The sequence below is a fragment of the Crocodylus siamensis genome, chromosome 3, assembly GCF_052110815.1.
Source record: "Crocodylus siamensis isolate JL-2025a chromosome 3, ASM5211081v1, whole genome shotgun sequence".
Classification (NCBI taxonomy): Eukaryota; Metazoa; Chordata; order Crocodylia; family Crocodylidae; genus Crocodylus; species Crocodylus siamensis.
This window is the reverse complement of record NC_143397.1, coordinates 111,662,818-111,676,582: the sequence shown is the minus strand read 5'-3', so window position 1 is coordinate 111,676,582 and position 13,765 is coordinate 111,662,818. Positions and strand designations below refer to the sequence as shown.

The window sequence follows — 13,765 nt, the reverse complement described above, 5'->3', positions numbered from 1 at the left end:
TCACAGGCTAGATTGGGCCTGCCAGCCATATTTTACCCTTGGCTCAGAGGGGGCATATGTGGAGGGGCTCCCATGCACACCCCATACCTGCAAACCCAACCACACCCTTCCCCACACAATCACATACCCCACAAACACTGCACCCACACCCTCCCCCCCTACCTGTGTGCCTCTGAGGGGTGCCCTGCACACTGCTACTCATACACCCTGCCCCACACATGTACCCACATACCCCTCCACACACCACAGCCTCCCACAAACTCCATACCCTCCCTCCCACCCATCCACACAAACCCCACTATACCCACCCACCCACACCCAACATCCACACACACATCTACAGTCCCCCCACAAGCCCCATACCCACCCATTCATACCCCCCACCCCTCTACACCCCCTCCAATAATATTTAAGAGTAAGACTTCACTTAGAGCTTTTATGCAATCACCTCTATACACACAAAACACAAAAATCAGGACAAAAAAAAAGTTTTGAAATAAAACTAAAATATGCTATTGTCAATGTTTAATCTTTAGTATATGCATTTCTTTTGTGTGTTCCAAGATGGCAAAACCCCTGCCCAAAAGGGGTACTTCTGGTGCCAAGGGTGGGGGGACTTCTAGTAGTAAAGGCCAGGGGTTAGGGGGTGGGACTTCAGATTCAAACATGGCAAGGGGAAGGGGGGGGGCACCTGAAAAGGGGCAGGGCTACCCTTACATTGCTCAACAGCTTGCCAAAGCTTGTTAAGGAGCCCTCCAGCCAAAATTGCCCACCCCTGCTCTACAGGAACTTCTGGGTTTTAGTCCAGCAAAATCCACAGCCTTGATTATAGCCAACACCCAATTCCTCTGAGTTGAAAGAAAATCCTGACTTAGCAACAGGAGGGGGAAAACACTCCATTCCTAGCCCCATCTGGCAACAAGCAGAGCCCAGAAGTATGAGAAATACCCATGGAATAGCATAGACAATGAGTCTAAAATGAGATTCTCTGAGAGGCACAGGTTGCTCTATAGTCATCTGCTGCAGACATTTTTGCATTGTCCTTGACAGACGTTGCTGTTGTTGCAGACAGGTTGAGGGTAGAGGGACCACGAATACGATCCATGGGTAGGATACTGTGCTGTGCTGGGTGCAGCCATGCACAAATCCAGCCACATGTACCCAAATTTGGCTGTGTGCTGATACAATCTAAAGCATGCAGAGCCACTTTATCTGACCCTCAGGACTCTCAGTGGGTCTAGAAATTTGACAGCAAGGGAATGGCAAAGCTGCAACTGGTTTCCCCACTCAAAGTTTTGGACCACTGTGGCCAGGTGGCATGGCTCTGCACAGTAAAGGGTGACCACCCCTGCTCTAAAGCAGCATTTCTCAACCTGTGGGTAGTGACTCAAAAGTGGGTCATAATATATCAGAGCATTATGACCTTTAAAAACAAATCAACAAATTTTTAAAATGGATTATCCTTTAAAGGAGAAAAATGTGGGAAACCATGTATTTTCCCTTGCAGGTTGTCAGAGGTCCAGTTTGCAAATGGCTGCTTGGAGCCCCCTCATGCCCACCCTCACCCCTGTAGTTGGGGGGGCTGGGAGGAAGCAGATCAGGAGTCAGGGGTACTGGGTCAGGACTAGCTGTCAATGTTTACAAATGGGTCCTGGTCCAAAAAAGGTTGAGAACCACCACTCTAGAGGGATCTACAGCACTTGTCATGCTAATTAGTTGAGCACAGAACTTTGTACATAGACTTTATCCCTATGGCCATGCAGCTCTTAAAGTAGATCAAAAGTATAGCCAAGCTTGAACATTGCTCAGCAATCAAGCAGGCAGTAGTTGAAACAGTCAGTGTGGCGTGTAAGGTGGGCATTGGGAGGATGAATTACATGGTATATAAAAATGCAAAGAAAGCAGCAGTGAGCTTTATGTTGGCAAAGTTGGCTAGCATGACCGTACATAAGCTGCTCAGATCAGACAGATGAATGGTAAGTTTGGATAGGATAGTTAGGTTTTCACCTTAGTGAATTAATAAACAGCATTTTGGCTTCAATGTCAAGATAAATATGAGCAGGTAAGGCAGTCAGTGGTTGCCAGTATGTGGAGGATGGGTTTAGGACTTGAGAAAGATACAGAAGCCAGAGATGTAAATAAACATAATACATTTTTGAAAAATGATGTATAGGAATGATCAATTGTAGCAAATACAGCACAAGAAGAACAGGCCCTTGCAATTAGACAGAAGGAAACTCATAAGAGCAGTCTGTGGCAGAATTTTTTTTTTATTGCAGTAGCACCTGAAGACCTCAAGTACAGTTAGGCCCCTTTTACTACCAGGTGCTGTACAAACATGCAACTGCCCCTGCCCAGTCAACTAGCTCATATATGACACTGATCTAGAAAGGGGAGGGGAAAAGAGGCAAGACACAGCTTTACCCAATACCACACAGCAGACTACTGGGGAGCTGGGACTAGAACCCAGCATGCCACAGGGCAATTCTAGAACTACCAGTCAGGCCAAAGCCTAGACAATAAGAGAAGGCAGCATGCTTATGGATTAAAAGATATAGTAAAGTAAAAAAAGGGTATGTTTAGTGAAGCCATCCTCAAAGCTGGTGGCTTGTAAAGGAAGTTTACATTTACAAAGTAGACAAACACAGTGGCTTGATGGTCTTTTAAGCATTATGAACTAAAACCTTGAAAGAACTTGCATCTGGAGCCAGATCTGCATGCATTGAAAGTTCTTCCCTTCTACTAGGCACACACAGGTTTTATTACCTCTTTTGATGGTAAGCTTAGGCTACGATTTTTACAGACATTAACTACTACTGAGAAGGCAACACTCCATACCACCATCCAGTAAACCCAAGCGAGCTTCTGAGATGTGCCTGATATTCCTTCAAAAACAATGAGGGACAAGTGTAATTAAAATGTAACAATGACCACAGCTAATGATCTACTGAAATGTGAGAGTACATTGCAGTATAATTCATTCTGGTTAGATACTTTTTTTTTGTAAAGGGGGAAATGGGTTAAAAGTGGAATAAATGAATGTTCTACCACAAAACAGTCTTAGAAGAGAGCTACTGAACAGTTTTGTAATAATGTCCAAAAGGTTTTGCCTATAACTAGAACATTTGCAGCCTTTCAGTAATTAGACTGTTATGCACATGGTAAGATGTGAACTTTGAAACATACTTTTCAAATGCTCACCACTTGTATGTACACTACATCCCCTACACAACATCATTTATCTACCTCCTTCCCTCTGAGCCCCCAGTCTGCTATTTCTCCAACTTAATACATCCCCAGAAGCAGATGGACTTCAGTGAGAGAAGTCATGGTCAAGCTTCACATATTAGGATAGTCTTTTTTTTAAAAACTGATTTTTAGAAATGGCTTCCTCTATTGGCAAATAGAGTATGACAAAGGTTAAAGTTTCTGCTTGAGTAAGGAGCTAACTGTAGGAGTACTACAGTGGCCTGTGTCAGAGCACAGGATTCCATATGAGGTCACATGTCATGAGAGCAGCAGGGTGGGGGTGGTGTTTCACCACTATGTTAAGTAGGCATGTGATGTGAATATTGACAGCAGCCATGGCAGATGGAGATAACAGGCTATAGTGCTGTGCAACTGCAATACAGCAAATTTTGATTCAACAAATAGCAGTACAAATCCAGACATTAACAGGTTATATTGTAATTCATACAAAAACTTAAAATCTTAACATTATAAATACTTGTGCATACTTAGTTAATAGGGCATTAAGCTAAAATACCAAAAGATCACCACTGACTTAATCTAAAGCTTGTGCATTTGCACACAAAAAGATACAAGTACAAGGCCTTAAGTAAAGACAAGCAGTCAAAATAACAGACTTCTGGACCAAACAGGTAAGGCTGGAAAGGGATCAGCTTTATCTGAACTTGCACCCTGGAGCTGTATACAAATTGCAAAATCATTCTGATGGTGCTGATTTCATTTAATGTTTTTAAAAACACAACTATGGTTGAGTATTACAACAAAAACAATAGCAGGTAGGGACGCAAACTGCTTGTAGTCCTTCACTCGTCCACTAATGCATACAAAACAAGCATCACAATAGATATTCACTGGCCAGTTTAAGATGTCTGGCACTGAACACCACCTCTGGGATGATGCTCATCATCTTCATAGGCTTCTCCGTTATAATGGTGTCTCCTTTCTTGAGCTGGGTCAAAGTCTACCAGATCTACTTGCTCCATTTCTTCAGTCTCTTCTACCTCCTGCCTTGCAGGCAGCAGCTTTTCCAAAAGAGACAACTTATCAGAGGAAAGAAAACCACTATCTGGGAAGTTTACCTGGGGGAGAAGAGGAAAAGATCAGTACGAGCTGCCATTACTCCATTTTGCTAGGTGACAGACTTTCTCTACTATTACTAGGGCAGGCTTGCTCCTACAGAACAAAAAATCACCCTGTAATGCACAGAGGACTCCTACTCCTGTAGTGCTGGGATCCCTAATGATGAAGCAGGCATGTGAAGTGGTTTTACTTCTCATCCAACCACCAGATCTGCTCTACAGCTTAAATTACAGGCATTTTCAATTTTAAAAATTTTTTTTTAAGACTACTTGTCTTCCTTTGAAGGCCTTCTTCCACAGTAAGTGATGCATGAAGTGCTTAGGTAGTTTCATGTGTCAGTTTCACTCTAACCCACATCATCCTGTATTGGTTTCAACAGTGCTTTGATATCTTGCTCATTTCTCTCTGTTCTACGAACTCTGAATGCCTCAAGTCTTCTTAACTACTTCACAGAAGTCAGATTCCTAACATGTTCAGTATTTAAATATATTAATTTGATACATCTTTTACCTTAAACTCAATGATCAAACGCCCTTTTTCATATGGTCTGCGGTAAATGGGCATGCCCTCATTCAGGACACATTTAACATCTCCATGCTTCACAATCTGGCCTAAAAATACAAAAACCCAAGCACACAAGATAAGCTGTTATTTGGCAGGCAGAGACAAGGGAGAAAAAAAGTTAAGAGTAAAGCAAAGAACAATACAACATATGAATGATTTTAAAATGTCTAGTTTTAAAAAAAATCTTGCAAGTCACATGAGGGAGTCTGCACACCTAAACTCCACTGTTCCCCTTTCACAACTATGTAGGCTTTTCTTTGCTGTCCATAACCTGTACTGAGATGGCGTATAAAGATTTGTTCCCTCTTAAAGCTAAAACATCTCTCAAGTAGCAGCTGCAGCTTGTCTCAACTCAGAAGCAATAAGTGATTACTTTAAGTCAGTTCATGCACCTTGAAGCCTACTTATGCAGCTCTACACACTCTAACTAGACACTATTTTGTGAATTTTGAGAGCAACTTCCTGGGGAGACAGAACCATCATGAAATTCCTATAAGAATGTAATGTATTTAGTAGGGAACCTCATCTCTTACAGTAATTTGGGTGAATTGGACCACAAGTTCCATGTTACTTTAACTTAAATGCAATTAGAATTAGTGAGGTTGCTAGCTTCAGGCCAGAAAACTTGGGGGGAAAAAAAAAAAAAAAAAAAGAACAACCTTTCCCATCTTTTTAGGCTTTGATCCAGATTTATATTCTATCAGTTCCAATTAAGTTGCACTTAACACTTTAGACTATTTTAGTTCAATTAGTCCATTTATAGTCTAATGCAAGCAGCTTAACAGCTCTTCAGACATTTGCTAGATGCACTGATACTTAGTGGAAAAGAATCAGTTTGGAGCAACACACTTACCAGGATGAGAGGTAATAATTATAGTTCTATTATCCAGCGTTGTGATAGGTTTCTGAAAGCCACATAGTGCCTCAACTAGTTGTATGTCCATGCACATGACTAGGTCCTCACCTCGTCTACATTTGAGGAAGTAAAAAATGCCATTCAGTACAGTATTCAGTAAAAATTGGGAATAGTAAGCAGAAAGATTAGAGATTCATTATACCTTTGATCTGAGAAAGTAATGAAGACGCTGTAGAACTGGGTTCAAAGGAGCTAAGTTAGAGGGCAAACCTTGATGACCAAAAGAGCGAGCAAGAGAGGTTAGAACATAAAGTCAGCCATACAGGAGCTGAGACACTCTGCTACAGCAATGTGGATTTTGGATTGCTTTTGTTTAATTAAAAAGGTACTAAAATTAATCTGGAATCTCAAGATGTGGGAAGGCAGGGCAAAGGGTGATGGGAGAAAAAAGAACCACTTCAAGTATAGAGCCCCATCCTCCTGCATGGGAAGTCTCAACAAGGACAGCAGAATAACGTGAATCTGTAAGAAACTGAACAATGCCAATTAAAAAGAAAGTTAGTTCTTGGTTACATAGCTAAAGTACAAGTCAGGAATTTTAGATGCAACTGAGAATTGCTGTAAGTCAGTAAGCATTAGACCTGTTATGATGAATTGGGGAAGGGGTGAAAGGCAGGGAAGGAAGTCAGTTAAAACAATGGTACACGTATGTGCACTCAGGTCAGGGAGATCAAGATCTCCATTGCAGTGTTTTGCAAGAACAGACCAGTAGTTCTCAGCCAATTAGGCTCTAAGCACCCTTTGGTTAGAGACTTAAAAAGGCACCCCTCAAAAATGCCAGCTTTTAACTCTCACTTTTTCGAGAGGGGAGGGGAGACTTTTTTTGTTGCTAAGAATTCAGAAATACCAAACACATCAAAATGTTATGTGCAACTTTAAGTTTTTAAAACCAGACATGGGTGTCTGCACACCTAAAACAAAACAGTGCTAATACTGCACAGGGTGTGTAAAAGGATCTCATGGCACCCCAGCTGAGATTTAGTGGAAAAAGAAATGCATGGGAGGAGTCGCAAAGATTTTATGATACTTAGTCATAAAATTAGGTATCGCATTATGTCCCAGTATTTAAAAGAAAAATTAAACCAATATGAGCTCATTTGACTTCACTAGTATTTCAGGTTTTAGACAGCCTTGAATTAGAACTGAAGACAAAAAAGAGGGAAAACAAAAATACAACCTAGATTTTGTTTTGTTTTTTTAAAACAGATAAGAGGCACCAAAATGGACAGATAAATCCTAGAAATTGGTGTGGTTTGTAACAAATATTATGTCACTTAGATTCCAGTTAACAATACCACATTTGTTAGCTTCAAAACTATGATTAGTAGATTTGTAGCATCATAAGGAGCTGTAGGGAAAGATGATTTGCTGCAGGAACTGGAAGATTACTGATACAGCTTTAAAAAACTCACTAAACATTTTAATAAAACTGTGGTATAGAACTGGAGTAAGCTGATGAAATTTGATGGCAGAGTAGAAAAATATTCCGGGTATTTGCGCGCACACAGTCTCAGGGCTTCATGATAACCCTTCAAAACCTACTAGGGTGATAGAGTGCTGTTCTTAATAAATTCACATTTTATTAATTACTAAATCACAGATAATGGATCATTTATGGTACTGTGATTCAGCTCCAAAAAATCAACTCATTTCCATTAGGAGCCAACAAGAGCTGGACAGAGTGGCTCATGTGCCAAGAAATGAGGGGGAGCCTTAAGAGACTGGGTCCCTAGAATTAATAGTACAAGTATTCACAACATTTCCAAGTTTTATTGGTGTCAGACTTGCATTGGAATTCTAAACTCACTGACAGTTAAAGAAAAAAAAGAAAAAACCCTCAGAGGTTACTGGAACTGCTGTTATACACACAGGTGAGATTTAAGACACAAGCCAGACACTTGCTGGTGACAAAAATTACAATCTTAAACTTTACCAATAGGGACCCCGCTTATGAAGTGGGGTTTAGTCTGTTCCAGGGACACAAGTAAAGCCAGAGTGCAGTGGCCTGGCCTTAAAAGATGAAGTATTCAAGCTAGCATCTACAAGCACTTTGGAAGGGAAACCCCCCCCAAAAAACCTTACATCTCCTAAGCAGCAGAAGTACTGACCATTTTAAGATTAAGTGCACAACTATTCCTGCAAACATGCAGTGAATCTATACTCTAACCAAATACTTGGCTTACTACAAAACTAGCTTATAACAAACACCAGGAAAAACAGAATTAAGTGTTGTTCAATTCCAGAAATTAGTAAAATGAATCATAATCTGTGAAGTTTCTGGAGAAGGATCTCAGAGTGTAAAAGGAAGATGTACAAAGTCTTTACCTTGTAAATGTAGGGTGGTCTTTTTGATCCAAGACAATAATGATATCACCTGGTTCCAATCCTGGCTCTTGGTCCCCTTCACCATGGAATGTTATTTTCTGACCATCTTTCATTCCTATTACAAATAGACTAAATTAAGACAAAAAGCTACAAAATAAGAAGTATCACTTCAGCAGATACCATCTTGTGTAAGAAAGCTCCTGAACAGGATCTTGTATTACACAATTTTCAGTCTATACATATAACCAACCAACCAACCAGCCAGCCAGCCATCTCCATAGCCATGTCTGATCTAAACCAGGCATGGGCAAAATGCAGCCTATGGGCTGGATGTGGCCTACCAGGCCACTGTATCCAGCCTGCAGGGCCTCTATATAAAAAAAATATATATATTTATCTGCCCCTGGCTGCCTGTCATGCAGCCTGTGATAGCTTGCCAAAACTTAGTAAGCAGCCCTCCACCCAAAATAATTGCCCACCTTGATTTAGACCAGGGGTTGGGATATTTAGCAGCAGGGGAGGAGTAGAAGTTTGATACACCTGAATCCAGCCAGCATCCCCCACCCAGAATCTACCCCCCAACCCATCCAGAGCAGCCTGGCTGTTCCAAGTGCCCCCATCCCTGCATGTCCAGATGAGGGCCTCAGGGTCAAACCACTTCCCTACCCGCAGACTCATCAGGCCCAGGCCATTTCCCTCCCCCCCCCCACCCCATGACTATTAAGCACTTCCCCCCTATATAAAAAGGGCAGCCATTACATCACCCCAGATCAGTCATGCCATGATGAATATCCTCATTTCCCCCCACCCCCCATCACCTATTCATTCTAATTCTTTTCAGTTTTTTTAAAAATGGGTAGCATATTCTCCAACTAAAAATTGATAGCCAAAAACAGCCTGTGGTCAATTAGTGAACCCCAGAACAGGGGTTTTAAAGCCTTTTCTAGTAAGTGTACCCCTGGCAGCTGGACAAGGAGCAGGGAGGGTAGGGGGCATGCAGCTGGGTGCTGAGCAATGGCAGCTGCCACATACAAGCTTGCTCCCCCCTCCCCACATCTGGCCAGCACCTGTGCAGCTCGTGGAAGGGCACAGCTGCCCCCCACCCAGGAGGCAGCAGCACTCTGCCCCTGCTTACCTGCAAGGACCACCAAGGGTATGCAAACCCCCGGTTAATAACCCCTGCCCTAGAGCCGTTACACTAAACCCTCATAATAGTTTTACTATTTTTCCTGCCTTAAAAAGTACTTTATAAAAATTAAACAGAAATGTAGCAGGCAGCTACTGATAAGGGCAGGATGCTTTGATCAGTTGCTGGTGCAGTGTTTGTCAGACTCATTAAGTATCCAACAGCCCAAAGTTCTTGCACAGCTGTACCATGTTTGGTCATCTCTTCAGAAATAAAAGCTTTTTCTGCATCTGTTATTCAATATAGTATTATTTCCCCTACCACATAAGAGCTGCTTATAAACACCTAAAGTTTATTATGCATTTGCCAGATACTGTTCAAGTAGTATAGGAGGTCAGTGCAGGACCTGGAGCATGTATGTCAGGGTGGCTTAACAAATTGAGTTCTAAGCACAGTGGGCTTAGGACTGCTTTTACACCCCATTACTGTAGCAGACCTGGTTCCTCTTCACACTGAAACACAGCAGAAGTGATCGGGATCTGCAGTCCCAAGGACTAGATGACCAACCTTGGAACAAACAGGTTGGATCAGAAAAACAAAGCAAAGAATGTCTGTTTAATGGCTAGATAACCGAGTCAGCATTGACACACCAGCCTGTTCTTATGAGTGTCAATTTTTCCTGAACCTGACATTTGCTTGTTTAGCAGAGTCAATACATAAAATACTAACATTACAGGTTGTCAAATTAATGCCCATGTACAAGTCAGTGCAAATTAATACACACTAGCCATCAAGTTTGTTTATTCAAAGCCATGACCTACACTTGAGACTGCAGAACCTGTTTACCACTCTAAACAGCAAAGCTGCATACCACATTATTGCTGTGCAATAGATTAATGCCAACACTGGGCACTTCGAAAGACATGTCTGACGCTTTAATGAATTTCAACTTGCATCAGTTGTGCAAGGTTAATCAAAAGTGTACATTTAAGAGACCTACCCTTATCAATATGAACTTCTAAAATCTTCTTCTCCCGAACAATCTTTCTTCCAGTGCAACTTTTACACCTGTCCTTTGGACTGATACGCTCCCCATGGCCCTGACACTCCATACAAACCGACTGGATTTGCTGAACCATTCCCGGTCCTATCTGGTGAATTCTTATTTGCATGCCTGTACCTCTGCAGTTGGGACAGCATTCCACTGCACCTTTCTTACCACCTCGACCTGGTAACAAGACAGCAGAATGAAAGATTTAATTGACAAATGGAATAAAATCCAAATAAAAAAAACATCAGAAGTACATTTATTTAGTTTATTGAAAACTGCTTTCACTTGAACACACATTTTTTGTAAAGATTAACTGAATTCCCCTAGCTTATTTTCTGTTTACAAAGTTACCTAGAGTTCTAGACTGTAGTACAGAAAACTTACCTTCACATTTGTCACAAATCACATTCTTTTGCAGAGCCAGTTTTCTTGTTGCTCCATTGTACAAGTCTTCTAAACTTACTGATAACTGATGAACAACATTTTTGCCTGTAAAGAACACACTCATTATTCCAGACTTCGTAATTCCATGCTAATCAGATTTTGTTCTCTTATTTCTCAACTGAAAAATCGACCAAGACCTAATTCTTCAGAACACAGCACATTTACTAGAGGGAAATACTTTAACACAAGCCAACTGCCCATCAGGAATGACAGGGGTCAGGGCACAGGGACAGAGCAGGCAAGGTGGAGGGGTAGGAGGGGAGGGAGGGAACTTGCCCCGCCATCCCCTTGGCCAGTATCCTCTGCTGCCTCCAGGGGACAAGACCCAGGAGAGGGGCCACAAGGCTGTAGTTGCGCCACCCTGGCCCCCACACACCAGATCTAATGCATGGGGGCACATCACCCAACCTGCAGGGCTCACCACAGGTTTAGACTACAGTTGCAGTATAGGAGCTGTGGCAGTATTAAAGTGCTGTAACTTAATCCAGAGCAGCAGTGATTAATGTTTTCCCTCCCTCCCCACAAGATTTTCAGGCCTTTAGGGAGCCCCATGGGCTGTGAGACACACCCTACCACCCAAGGGGAAGGTTGAGCACCACTGCCTTAGACAGACCTCTGTTCTGACCCAGATTATTTCTTATGTTCTTAGCAGAAATTTGGCACATGCACAGTTAGCTTAATCTCCAAACCTCCAGTTTTAGACAATGACACCACTGACATCTTGTGATCTACCTATTAGTAGTCATACAAACTTAATATTATAACTCACTACACATTACATTTAGAAAATAAGATTTAGATTGTCATAATTTTCTTGTTTTCATACACTGGCATAGCAAAGCTAAACACTTGTTTAGTTTATATAAAAAAAGTGTAGCCACTCCATCTTCATCTTTTCTTGAAGACTAACAGAAGCAAGCATGATCTCTTTCAATGGAAGGATCTGGTATATGTTCAACTGGTAGTGTACCCAACATGACAAAAAGAAGGTCACATACCTCGCCTCTCTCTTTGCATTCTTCCACCTCCTCCAAAGAACATGTCAAATATATCCATGGGGGATCCAAAGCTACAACCAGAACCACCCTCTTTAATGGCCTGTTCACCTCCTTTGTCATACAAGTCTCTCTTCTTGGGATCAGAGAGAACTTCATATGCTTGAGAAATCTGTTTGAACTGCAACAGAAACCAGCACATCGACTAAATCCACCAGGAAATGGCAAGACCCCATCCCATCCCTCTAACATCAATAATTATTAGCTTTAAAGCAGCAGCCCATTTGGCTGGTGAATGAACTTCAATGAAACCAGCTTTTACAGAGGAACTTTCCCCACCCTTGTTCCTGCTGTACTCAGACACAGCCACAAACAGAAACCCAAGCTGGAAAGAGGCCCAGTGCTTCCGCTGCATTCCTGGATCAGGGAGGGGAGTAAGAGCACCTACAGGGAAGCCCCACAGGCTGCTCTCATTAAGGATAAAGGGGGAATAGAGAAGAGGCGAGGTCAGGCTCCCAGCCCTCCCCCACGCCGCTACCTTCTCCCCCTCGTTGGGGTTTTTGTCGGGGTGGTATTTCAGCGCCAGCTTGCGGTAGGCCTTCTTCAGCTCCTCCTGGGACGCGCTGGGCTTCACTCCGAGCACATCGTAGTACGTCGTTTCTTTCACCATCGTGAACGGCGACCTGCACAAGCCGCCTCCGTCAGCCGCGCGGCACCTCTTGCGCCACCCCTACCCCAGCGCCCCCCAGGGTCAAAGGGGCGGCAGCATCGCGCAAGCCTCAAGGCAGCGCCCCCCAACCCCCACCCCGGGGCGGCGGCAGCGGCACCCTACCTGGCTGGCTGGCTGGGTAGTTAGCGGCGCTGGCTCTGGCAATTCCCCCGGCCTCCCGACTTTTCTGGAAAGTTCCGAGCGAGGCTCGGCATCCGGGGCCTTTTGTAGCCGGGGAGGCCCCGCCCCGGAAGCTTCGTCCCCTCGTTGCCGGGCAGCCGGAGGCGGGAGGGGGCGGGGCACGGGGGCGGGAGCCAATGGCAGCCTCTGACCTCGCCTCACCCCGCCGGCTCTGGCCGCTGGGCCACAATCTCCAGCGTGCGCTGCGGCCTCTTGGCGGACTACGATTCCCGGCTACGGCGCGGTGGACTGGTGGGGGTGTGGTGCATGCTGGGAACTGCGACGCCTCACGCCGCGCGTTGTGTGGCGTATTTCCTGGTTTAGTCTCGTTTCCAAACGAAGCACCTAAAACACGCGCGGGGCGAGGGATGCAGAAATAAGGCAAAATGCCAGAGTTGCAAGTTTCTAGGCGCCACCGCTCGCGGGCTAGCGGTAGAAGCGCTCTATGCAAGGGAACTTAGGATGCTGCCCTGCACAGACTTGCGTTATCAGGGCCGTGACTTAATGCGGGACTGGTACGTTTTGTACCTCGTTAGGGGAGAAAAACCCCAAAGATATACCTGCTGGACGATGGCTAACATAGCTTCCCGGGGAGCCTTTGTGTGCACTAAGTACTGAGAAAAGAAAGGCTGGATTTCTGGGGCTCAGTTCAGTCACAGACTTTCTTTTGATATCGTTGCACAACCTGCCAGCTCGGTTTGAAAGATAGAAAATGAGCCCCCCTCAGCACTGAGAGGAGGAATAGTTCAAGGTTAGCCTAATTCCATTGGAAAACACGGGGGATGGTTTCGCCACTGTACGCAAAGGCCATAGGAACAAAAAAGTGAAACCAATTGTGATTGCCCTAAGGTGAGTGAAATGTGTACAAGTAAAGATATAACATTGTAGATGATGACAGATTTTATTTTAGGTAGATGCCGTTATGGTTCTGTAATCTGAAGTAGTTTGATAATCCCAGCATTTATTTTCTTCCTAAAAGAAGGGTCGTCCATAAGATAATGTATAAGTAAATAAAAAACAGTCTTCCAGAATTAAAGGCTGGGAGAGGCCCAAAGTCTAGCTATTGCAATGTATGAGCCCAAAACAGAGATGCTTAATACCCAATTCAGCAGCAGATTGTGTGCCC

At 43.6% G+C, this 13,765-nt stretch overlaps 1 protein-coding gene across 1 annotated transcript; it reads right to left on the bottom strand.

Moving 5' to 3' along the window:
• Positions 1 to 2,252: 2,252 nt before the first annotated feature.
• DNAJA1 (DnaJ heat shock protein family (Hsp40) member A1) lies at positions 2,253 to 12,729 on the bottom strand. The gene is made up of 9 exons (XM_090039005.1): positions 12,583 to 12,729; positions 12,289 to 12,433; positions 11,754 to 11,931; positions 10,696 to 10,800; positions 10,261 to 10,488; positions 8,135 to 8,249; positions 5,747 to 5,862; positions 4,840 to 4,940; positions 2,253 to 4,328 (listed from the first exon to the last, which is right to left on the bottom strand). The coding sequence occupies exons 2-9, from the start codon at positions 12,418 to 12,420 to the stop codon at positions 4,110 to 4,112; spliced, it is 1,194 nt and encodes a 397-aa protein (XP_089895131.1). The 5' UTR covers positions 12,421 to 12,433; positions 12,583 to 12,729; the 3' UTR covers positions 2,253 to 4,109.
• Between the last annotated feature and the right edge of the window lie 1,036 nt (positions 12,730 to 13,765).